Source organism: Etheostoma spectabile, chromosome 2 (assembly GCF_008692095.1).
Source record: "Etheostoma spectabile isolate EspeVRDwgs_2016 chromosome 2, UIUC_Espe_1.0, whole genome shotgun sequence".
Lineage (NCBI taxonomy): Eukaryota > Metazoa > Chordata > Actinopteri > Perciformes > Percidae > Etheostoma > Etheostoma spectabile.
Genome location: NC_045734.1, coordinates 20,399,975 through 20,411,029, shown reverse-complemented (window position 1 = coordinate 20,411,029; position 11,055 = coordinate 20,399,975). Strand labels below are relative to the sequence as shown.

General features: G+C 37.9%; 1 protein-coding gene across 1 annotated transcript in view; it reads right to left on the bottom strand.

The window, feature by feature from the left end:
* Positions 1-4: 4 nt before the first annotated feature.
* Positions 5-11,055, bottom strand: part of LOC116701802 (dynein heavy chain 8, axonemal) — a gene marked incomplete at its 3' end in the record, with an annotated part of 34,363 nt that continues 23,312 nt past the window's right edge. The window contains exons 51-84 of the mRNA XM_032535769.1: positions 10,877-11,019; positions 10,635-10,769; positions 10,428-10,550; positions 10,128-10,341; positions 9,928-10,037; positions 9,689-9,852; positions 9,419-9,611; positions 9,205-9,327; positions 8,987-9,117; positions 8,121-8,274; positions 7,738-7,902; positions 7,293-7,519; positions 7,058-7,176; positions 6,841-6,944; positions 6,402-6,578; positions 6,154-6,321; positions 5,698-5,913; positions 5,458-5,595; positions 5,231-5,358; positions 4,934-5,105; positions 4,694-4,849; positions 4,457-4,612; positions 4,190-4,372; positions 3,881-3,986; positions 3,539-3,791; positions 3,189-3,379; positions 2,979-3,100; positions 2,190-2,305; positions 1,896-2,098; positions 1,707-1,780; positions 1,453-1,605; positions 1,153-1,308; positions 146-262; positions 5-64 (exon numbers count right to left, since the gene is read on the bottom strand). Of these exons, the coding sequence (XP_032391660.1) occupies positions 5-64; positions 146-262; positions 1,153-1,308; positions 1,453-1,605; positions 1,707-1,780; positions 1,896-2,098; positions 2,190-2,305; positions 2,979-3,100; positions 3,189-3,379; positions 3,539-3,791; positions 3,881-3,986; positions 4,190-4,372; positions 4,457-4,612; positions 4,694-4,849; positions 4,934-5,105; positions 5,231-5,358; positions 5,458-5,595; positions 5,698-5,913; positions 6,154-6,321; positions 6,402-6,578; positions 6,841-6,944; positions 7,058-7,176; positions 7,293-7,519; positions 7,738-7,902; positions 8,121-8,274; positions 8,987-9,117; positions 9,205-9,327; positions 9,419-9,611; positions 9,689-9,852; positions 9,928-10,037; positions 10,128-10,341; positions 10,428-10,550; positions 10,635-10,769; positions 10,877-11,019 (5,150 nt within the window). The remainder of the gene's footprint in view (positions 65-145; positions 263-1,152; positions 1,309-1,452; positions 1,606-1,706; positions 1,781-1,895; positions 2,099-2,189; positions 2,306-2,978; positions 3,101-3,188; positions 3,380-3,538; positions 3,792-3,880; positions 3,987-4,189; positions 4,373-4,456; positions 4,613-4,693; positions 4,850-4,933; positions 5,106-5,230; positions 5,359-5,457; positions 5,596-5,697; positions 5,914-6,153; positions 6,322-6,401; positions 6,579-6,840; positions 6,945-7,057; positions 7,177-7,292; positions 7,520-7,737; positions 7,903-8,120; positions 8,275-8,986; positions 9,118-9,204; positions 9,328-9,418; positions 9,612-9,688; positions 9,853-9,927; positions 10,038-10,127; positions 10,342-10,427; positions 10,551-10,634; positions 10,770-10,876; positions 11,020-11,055) is intronic.

Below are 11,055 nucleotides of genomic sequence, written 5' to 3'. Positions count from 1 at the left end.
CTGTAACCCTTCCTCCATACTGCACCTCAGCAAGCATGTATCGCACGGTTACCCAGGACACATCCTGTAGGAGAACATCAAATTATGTTAGGAAGTTAAAAAAAAAGAAAGAAAAAAAATAAGACCTCTGTTGCAGAATTCTAACCTTCCTGGGGCCACAATCATCCAAGTGTCTCTCAACGAATTCAACACTTGCAGTGAAATCAGCAGAGTTGAACTCATATGGTATGTTCCAACCCAATGGTCCAAATTTGCGTCGTTCCTCAAAAAAAAGCATAAAACACATGACTAGAAAGAAAATCAAGTGAATGAGCTTCAAATTGTACAAAAGAAAAACATACAGTACATCCCTAACTGTCTTGGGAGGAGAAAAAAATAAATCATAAACACAAGTACATTCTATAATATGTTGTTGAAATAATTTACTGTTGTTAAGCACACATTTATGGAGCTAGAATTGTTACTTTATTAAATGCAAGAATTTAAATGATCTGAGAGAAAAAAAATATTTGAGAGAAAAAGTTTTCATACCAATAGCAAAAAAAATCTCTCTCAAAATACTTTAAACTCTCAAATATATATTTTTTGCTATCAGTGTGAAAAACAATTCTCTCAAAACGTTTTTCTTCTCGCTCTCAAGTTTTCGATTAAACGTTTTGCTATTGGTATGAAAACCTTTTCTCTCACATCATTTATTTTCTCGCATGTAATAAACAATTCTAGCTCCATACATATTGCCGTTTAAAAACAATAATGACTCAAACATGTTAGACAATAAGATTAATTTCCCCATTATGACAAGTGATGAGCACCAAACAAATACACCAGACAGTCATACAAAAAATATTTTGACAAGCGTGACATTTGACTATAATTTACTATTTCCATTCATCATAAAGTAACTCTGAAAGTTAAATTTCAACATTCATTTTATCTTGTTTGGAAATGTATTCAATACTGAAAAGCATTTTTCATGAGACACCCTAATGTATATAGCGTGAAAAACTAAAATTCATCAAATGAAGCCTATGTTAGGATTATTATCATATTTTGCTTTGCTTCTAGTCTGAATTGTATTACTTTTTTTTCGTTGACTCCTCTTGACTCCTCTAAATAAAGTTCCTCTACCTAACCCATGACCTTGGACAGTACCTGCACAGCAGTGTGGAGAAAGGCCACACTGTACAGCATGGGCTTCCACATGGCCAGGTTGCTGACGTCCAACTGGTTCTGTGAAATTCCAGCAAATGTTCGTTTCAAGCCAGCACGCACTCCCTGGGGTGGATCGTTGGTAAACTTGATGGAGGACTGGAAGAAAAGGGGTTGTATTGCTGTAAGCTTGTGTACTATATACATTCACCTCAGTATTACTGGAAGCTAGGTCAGGAAATACAGTTATAAATGAACAAATAATTTAATAATGCTTTACATAATAGCTTTTGAAAGGGTCACCTGTAGAAGTGTGATGGAGAATTGATTGTGTGGTTCTGTGGTGATCCACACCCTGAAAGTATCATGCATGGTCTCTGCAGTTAAGATCGTGTCTAGCAACTCATCCATAAAGTCCAGGCCCAGGTGACAATTTTGCAGAAGGACCCATCCTCCCTATACATATCCAAATACAGAGGCAGTCCATCACTTTAATGTACTCATTCATACAACGTACCGTACTACAGTACTTCCTTATCTTATACATATATACATACATGCGTCATTGATGTCTGAACAAGCTTCCTTGCATGCACCTCCTGCCCTTGCCCCATGGATATAGCTCTACATTCTATAAGACACAGCACAATGTAGTGATATCATGAAGTGCAGCAGATGTACGATTCTTTAAGGTTAAGATTAGAAGCTTATACAAGTTGTAAGTATAATAGGGCAGTAGAGCTCACCAAGTTCAAGTTTCTTAGAAAGTGCTTCAATTTGGTCAGTAGGATCTGAGCCCATAGAAAGGAAGCAAACTAGTGGGGTGCGAGGGTCACTCTCCTCCCATGTGCTTTGAAGATTCAAGATGATTGGCTCAGCAAACCTCATGCCCAAGGATTCTCCAACATACTTCCTGGCCTGAGACAAGGTACGGTCTGGGCACCAAGACCTGTAAAAGATATTGCGTGTAAGAATATTGTGTTAAACATCATATTGTGTATTTGACCACATAAGCAACATGAATGGCAGCAGGATCCAACCTTATCAGCAAAAGTTTAAGGAAGACATCAAGGGAGTTGTATCCATCAGGGATGACTCCTTCCTCTGGGGCATCAAGATTGAGCCATGCTTTCCACTGTTTTCCATTTTGAGATACCTACAAAATATATCAATAGCAAATTTAATGACACGTTTTCCCTGCCCTTATACATATCAATGTAAAAACTATTTAGAGAACATCTGACTGGAAGAGACTGCCTGTACGCTGCAGCACTGTTAAAATAAAGTCTTGAACCCTCTCGATAAGTGAACTAGCCATACAAAAACTAGCTTTAACCGATCACTGAAAGCACTGGTAACATGGAGTTAATCTCACTGAATGGGAAGCAAACTAGTTGACTAGAAAGTATACTATTGTCCTGCAAGTAGACAGCAGTACACAGTATAGCCGATTACAGCGATTCACACTACCAGTCATTCCGGCCGGGCCGAAACTGGTTTTTAACTAATGCCTGATGATGAATACTCATCAAACGATTTCCATCACATTAATTGAGTGCCAAATAGCTAGGTAAATATCTATGAGAAGATTTACTTACTTAAGAGCTTAAGTACTGTCTGTGTTATAAATGTTTATTTCCTGTACATGTGAATCCATAAGATTCAACAAAAGTGAAAAAAAATCAATATCACAACAAAAAGAGTTAGTAACATACTCATGGAAACTGGAAAATTGCCATGTAGGTGCCTGACTCTAAGCCCTCAAATTACATAGGGAAAACCTGTTTTATGGAGGATTCAGATGTATGAGCCATGAAACTTTTTCTCACCTGGGTTATGATGTTAGTGAACTGTGGTAACTTGCTGAGTTCCACTACATTTAGCCAGATCATATCCAGGATCCAACTGAATGCCTTTGTGGGGCAGGTCTTCAGGTCAAGAGCTGCACCACCTATTTGCATATTTAGAAAGGTCATGTTAGAAGATGCCATGATAAAAAATGTGGATCACATTTTCCCCAACAGTGATGATTATCTTACCTTTGATAAGTATCTGAAATTTGTCATGCTCTATTTTGTTATTCTGTAAGTCAATCTTAAGAGCCATCAAGAGAGTGAAGATGAACTTGTCGTTTTCATATAGGCCTCTCACTGTGTACCTAAACACCTCATAGGACAGACATTCAATGATGTTGGCAATTCGCTTCTGAGTTTTAGAAGACTTCTCAGACCTGCAGATAGCAACAATAGTAAACAGAAGAAACAGATTATTTTCTGCATCAGCACACCTTGGAGAGCACAGCATGTATAGCCTGTCCTCTTATAGGCTTCAGGCTCAAAACAAGCACAAAGATTGTTCAGACATAGTTTTTTTTTTGGTAATACCATACCTTTCTAGTGACAGGTCAAAGACTTTGAGGAACTGACCAAGGGAGGTCTGGTACATGACATTAACCATGCTCATCTCTGTGATGAGGAAGTAAAGAGTGCTGCCTCGTGAGGCAACAGGACGATATTCAGCTTGAGCTACATTGATCTTCAACTCTGCATCTGCTGCAACCCTGAGCTTTGCACTAACTTCAGCAGCAGTTTGCTTAGTTGTACTCAGAATGCCGATCATAGAGTCATCATCAACCAAGGAACCTTTAATCACACAAACAGACACATTACAAATACATTATCCGTATGGCTTCAAAGAAACTGTGATTAGCCAACACCAGTAACTGTTGTACCTTTTGTGCTGCTGAGTTTGTACAGCAAGTTGTCTTCCAACTCCTGCATCTTTCTCTTATTGGCAGTAACATCTTCAATTAGCTTCAGTCTTTCTGCCTCTAGTTCCTGTGAAAATAATTGTTATAAGTGCAACTTAAATTTGTCAGTAACCCAAGACACAATAAATATACATGCTTTATACTTTAATAACAAGGTTACATAAGAGAAAACATTGATTGAGCTAGCCTAGCACAACTGACCCAGTTCCAGACTCCCACATGATGCTCCTAAAAAAATATTTTTATACAACATGGGAAAAAAACACTGACGTTTTTCTCTCTGAGGATGACACGACCAAGTAGCTGGTTCTCCAGGCCCTTCATGTTTACAGTGAAATCAATTATGGATGTCTTGGCACTGACTTCTGGGGTGTATGCTGGATTTGGCAGCTTAGTGGTTATATAGAGCTGGAAGCCCTCCATCACATTTACCTCTTTGTCTCCCACTTTAACCTACACAAGACCAATTCAAGAATTTAGAAGAGGAAACACTTCCGTTGTCTTGTTGATTTCAAGTGGGAATGGTGGCGACATTACCTTGAAACTGGTCCCAGATTTAATGAAGTTTTTCTCAAGGACATTGTCAAGGGCAGGATCTAGCTCCTCACATACATTTTCAATAAGCAGTGGGCATCCCAAAGAAAGACAGTCTTCCAGATGAGATCGAAAGAACTTGTGGTTGAGTGATGTCACCTGAAATGGAGATCACTGATAAGGTCCATGCCATATATTACCAAAACAACTAATTTGGATTGTGCTGTACTTGTACTGTACTTGGAGTGCATTAGACTTCTCTTTTTGCTTAATCCAAGCCTTTCCCTGAGTCTGGGGATCGATGAGGAGGGGATATCTTGTTGCTTTTGTGACAATGATGCCATTCTGCACAGACAAGTCATCTCCTGGGAGTCCTTGTAGGTTCCACTCGCTTATCTTAAACAAAAATAGAAGCATGTGTTATATTTCGTTAATAACATGTAGTGCTGTAAAATGAAATTAGGTTTATGTTGTTCTTACAGTGGGAGGGTCCACAAGGGCAGAAATTAGGTTGAGGTTTTCTGTGAAAGGGATTTTATGTCTTCTGAGCTCTGTCTCCCAGATGTCCTTCAACAACATATTACGGAAACTCTGGTTGAAGGGCCCACAGTAAGACAAGAAGCCAGTGAGCTGCAGCACATCCCCCACAAGTCTGCCAAGAAGAAAATCACATTATCTTATTCAAATGCTCTTACACTCAGAAATTATAAATCTCCACTTAAAAAGATAGACCCAATTATAACAAAATGCATGTCCCTGTTTTCTTTGTAATCCTACCTGTTAATCTGTGATTTAAATTCTTTGCTTTGCTCTATCCAGCGAATTTTCTCTCCACTAAGTCCGTCAATAAGTGTAGATGCAGCCTGCATTTTATTCCTACACATTTTAGCATCATCCAACAAGTCCTAAAAAAAATAAAACAAACATTTGAAGTGATCCACAATTTCAATCTCTGTCTTAAAGTAAATGCAATATTAAAAATGTTTTATAAGGTTGAAACACACTTGTTTCTCTTTCATGGCAGCATCACATTTGGCCTTGACTTTGTCAAACTCTGCTTGCTTCTCAGCCAGCTGAGCCTCAGCCCCAGCTAGCTCATTATTAGCCACTCTTAGCCGGTTTGCCTGAATGGCCAGGTTAGCCTGCAGACAAAGTACATTGAAATTCACCAATCAAAGAAGCACTTTCAAAAGTAACTCTAAAATGTCTAAATGATTAGCTGCCATGATGAAGATCAACTTTACCTTGAGTGGGAGTACTTCTTTGTTGATGCCAAAGAACGTGGCCATAGCCCTGGTCCATCCTAGCAAACCAGCTACATTACCACACACTTTCTTGGCATTTTCCATTGTGTAATCCTCCATGTCAAAGTATGGCTGCAGCAGTTCTACTGTTTCCTCATTAATCTTGTCTTTTTGGAACTGCTGGAGGTTTGTCAAAAAACCAGTAGCACTAATAAGCTAAAAAGTAGAGAAGGAAAATGTGACAAAAGACATAAGTAACTTTACAATGTTTTTATGTTATTATTATAATTATTATTATTATTATTGGTAACAATACAAAACACATTTGGGAAAACAGACATATTGAGAGTTATGTCTCTCAATATGAAATTACAGAAAGTGCATACAATGTGCAGGTTATGAGTAATTAGAGCAGAATCCCAACAACTAAAATTTAACAGAAATGATTTTAGTTACCTTCAGTGCTTCTGACCATGATGGCTTAAGACAATGTCGTTCTGGATCAATAGAGACAGTGTCCAACTTCCTTTGGAATAGCAGCAGGCAGGCATCCATAATCCTCATGATCAGATGTGGAGGCTTGGCTAACTTCCTCACAGTGGCAATGTCAGCCGGCTTGATGGTCTGTAAGATTTTTTATCATATTATGTAATGCACTCATAGTGTATATACACAAATATGAAAACAAATTACACAAATCTCACATTTAGTGCAGCTTTAGCCTCTTCTAAAGCTGGCTTGGCAGCCTCCAGTTTTTCCATTGCAAAAGCTTTCTCTTTCTCAATTCCATCCACAATTTTCTGGGCTTTATCCTTCACAACCTGGACCTCATTCTTTACAATGGTAGCAGCTTCAGCACTGACTGTCACCTCTGCCAGCACCTATGTGAACGCAACAAGAAATGTTTCACATAATAAATTGTATCACAAAAACACCAATGAGCTATTGATCTCTCAGACAGTTTTAAAAACCTGGGGGTAAAATGTTCATCATACAACGTTCTGCTATCTTTCCCCCCCGTAATAATCAATGTGTGTCACACTTGCTCCAACCGTTTCTGCTTGTTTTCATGCAATTTAATACATTAAGATTTTAGAAATGTCATCATCATATACACAAGCTGGAGCCTGTATTATCATTTACCTTGTCAGCTTTGACAGATGCTATAGCCAGCTCTTTTTCCTTGACCTCAAGCACTTTAGACAGTTGAGCCACAGACTTACTTGCCTCCTCCAGTTTGTTCAACCCTAGAAATGAGTAAAATCTTTTGAAATCCCTGTCCTGAGTAAACCTTGCAAAGTCATCCATACATATCATCTTTATAGTGTATCATAACCTTGCTGCTGAAAGATTTTCTTACCAACATTCATGCGCTCTGCTAGTGTGTTGATATGGTTGTACTTTTCAGTGTATAGTGTTTTGTAACCATTCACAAAAGAGAGGTACGATTTAGGAGTGACATGAGTTCTTCTTCGAAACCTGAAAGATGAACGGCATACAACTTCATGTAAAATGTGTATCTGGACCAAAAACATGAAAGTATCTGAATATCAATAATATCAATGTAACAGTGTAAACCTAGATGCATGTTTTACCTTTCAAAGTAGCTGTCACAGGCAATGGATACTTTTTCATGGTATGTACCCATGGTGGTCACCACAGAAGCCTTGACATCAGCAGAGCAAACTATTGGAAAGTCTGACAAGAAACAGTTAGATACAGCCACCAAAGCATCATTGGGCCAAGGGGTGAACCAGTCCATGGTGCAGCCAGAAATTAACCCTGGAAACTTCAGGGATCTGGAGCCAAACTTCTGCCCCACCTGTCAGAAGTGTAGATAATGTATTTCAAATATATTCAAATATTCACTTATGCATGGATAGATTAGCAAGTGTATGTTAAATGCATTAATTTAGAACCGGAATGCATTATACGGAACAAATACAGAGAAATATAAAGTAAACAAAGTATATAAATACTTTCAGGTTATTGCTTATGGGTAAAAAGAATACATACAATACAAATAAAGTTTTAACCTACCGGTGAAAAGCAAAGAACTACATGCAGATTCTTTCTGGACCGGGCTATGAAGTAGTCATAAAGATTGTCAAAGGTTGGTGGTACACGAGGAAACTCCTTTTTCATTACAGAGAGCAGGTTCTGGGTTATCTCTTGAATCTCATCTTTAGCAAAAAGGTTTGAGACCTGCACACATACAATTTACAGTGAAGTAATCAGGATCAGTGAAAGTGTTTCTTTGAGTTTGATTTTGTCTGACCTTTTTTTTTTCTGTGATATAAGAATGATTATTGTTTCAATGAGAATAAACAGTAAAGTTCTCAACTATATTGTCTAAATGTAGACTTAGCTGGTATTGGGCTTCAAAGATATCAAATGTTTTACTGTTGAAGTGAAGTCCTCACCTCTCCAGAAGAAAGAACATTGTTGAGGTACTCGAGAAAGGCTTCATCTTTTACTTCGTTGTCCGTAAAGATGAAGGTGATACCTTTTCCTTCAACCCCAGCTGTTTTATATAACAGTTTCAGGTCATCCATGAAGTTACTTAAGTTGTATGTTCTGATGAAAAAAAAAAGATAGCAGTGTAAGAAAAAACCCAACAATAAGTGTATCCTGTATATTGTAATTTTGGATAGATACCAACAGGACATGGGTTCATGGGATACTTACTGTGCATTCAATTGCTTTCTACAAAAAAGAGGTCTAGTGCTTCTTTAAACATATTCAGTTTCTAATGAAAATGGTCTTGCCATGAACAAAAATGCACAGAACAGTTCGGTCTAGTCCAAAATATCACATACAGTGCAAGTACAGCGTGTGTGATACGGTTGCTATTACTGCACAATATAGGCCTTAAATTATGAATGAATTTGTTCATTGCTACTAAGTAGTAGGACACATGATCAATTTCCAACCTAAAACATGTTGTCAAATGAATTAAAACACAAAAGTGTCAAAGTGTTTAACATTTAACAATATATACATTTTCTTGTAAAGATTTAAGTCAAATGGGAATTAGGTGATGTTGTAATAGCAATGTTTTGTAGAGCATTTTAAACAGTGAGAATTGTCATTAAAAAGTGTACATTTCTTTGTTTTTATGTAATTTAGTTAATTATGATTTTAATAACGAAGTTACTAAACAACTAAATACAAAACTATATAAGAGACTTTATCAAGTTTTCACCTTATCTTATTACTGCGTGGCTGTCTTCTTCCAAATTGCCATACAAACGCTGACAGACGTTTTTATTTTTTTTCCTGTTTTTACCTTGTCAATGTGATCTGGAAGATGCTGTATCCAGCTATGTATGAGGCCAGGCGGGTCAGGCTCTGTTTCCCTGATCCTCCCACTCCAACAAGCAGGGCATTACCATTGTCAGTTCGAATGATTCGGGAGATCTAGACAAAGGTAAATCTTAAATAAATCAGAATTATCTATAGTTACTCTACAGATTATGCATCAGCTACATTAGCTTTTAGTCTGACCTTGACAAGATGAGTCATGGCATCCGTAAAGAATACGAGATCCAGGCTGGAGCCTCTTACGATCTCATTGTGTTGGGTCTGATACATCATCAGCTTTTCTGATAAGAACTCAAAATTTGGCACCTGAAAGAACGTTAGTTTGCTTAAGTTATGTGACCGTTTTCTAAATCAATATTACAGGTATCAATTAATGGTATAAATACCAAGTTTATACCAGTTCATAGATTTTTGGGGCATCAAAACAGGCATTTTCATCTTCTTCTCCAGTGGGCTCGGGAGCATCTCGCAGGAAGTCCACAAAGTAGGGCTCAGGATGAAGTTCTGCGACAAGGCTGGGGTCAACATACTCGTGAATCACACGAGACACAGCCTTGTCAAACCACTCTCGGTCCTCAGAGCAAATAAACCTAAAAGCAATACAAAGTTTCTGTTTGCATCTTTGCCATTTTGTTGTACTTTATTTTAATGTATCTAAGGACTGTACCTGTCAGCAATCACCCGCATACATTCACTCTTGAAAAGAGCCAAGAGAGTGGGGATATCTTTACATTCTTCGGCCTTAATGTTTAACATTCCTTGCCAGATCCTGGACAAGTCTCTCAAATTGAAGATGTAGTGGAACTTGGCTGGTGTAGGAAGCATTTTTGCCTACAATGAAAAATCATTAAATCATGTAATGACTTCATTAATAAATTGTATCCCTGCAATCAATTAAGTGACTACCTTTGTCCACTGCCATAGAATCCTTCCAGCAGACACAAGACACTTCACCATGTCTGAAATCTCAAGCTTGAAATTCCTGCATGCATGGAAATATCCACAGCCAATGACACCTACAGAGAAAAAGCATGAAAAAAAGTTTAACTGTCTGATATACCCTACCTACAGTAAGCAGAAAAATTAATCATTTTAGAGACAGCTACCAAAGATCTTATCAATGGAGGTGTTGGACGGCAGAGTACAGTTGAAGACTGTGAACTGTCTTTTCAATCTTTGTGGGATGTCGTTTCTGCCACCACCAGGATGAATCATGGCAGCCAGAACTTGTACGTCCACAATAGTGGTGAAGTCTCCTGGTTTGTCTAGGTTGTACATGCCATTCATTTCCATCATCTGGCGTACTATCTCATTGGTAATCTGGTTGGACAGTCACAACAGTAGTTACTTAGACTCAACACAAATACTGAATATACTGTATAAAAAAAAAACTGCAACATAAATACCTGATCTCCCCATTCATTGACAATAGGCATGTTGATATCATCAATGAAGACTGTCATCCTGCGTCCCCCTGGGGGTCCATAGGTGCTGCCAATCCTTTTCTCAATATAGCTCTCCACTGTTCGCTGTAACGAAAAAAAAAGACGCTTTGCAATAAAACCAATTCAAGTGTGCAAAGCCATGCATAGAGAACATGATAAATATACTACCTGAAACATGATGGGTTCTGTTGCAGATGAGAAGTTTAGGGACTTGGACAAGTCTGTTTCAGGATCATATTTTTTTGTGTAGCTTTTTATCATCACAGTCTTTGCTGTCCCTTGTTCACCAATGAGCAGTACGGCCTATACAAATACAATATTCATCTTACAGACAAACCGTAATGCAAAAAAAGTAATTACGTTTTCTAAGTTAACATACTTTTGTTATTTTTTTAAAAAGACAAGATTACCTTGCGTTGTTTGGCAATAGTCTCGAGCAAGAAAGAGGTTCTTGTGTTATCAACATTTGGAACAAGAATGGAGGCGTAGTCTGGCACGTGATCAGTAGGATACACATACTCCCCTACATGGTTATTCCAATGACACCATTCACCTGAAACAGAAGGTGCCATATATATATATATATATA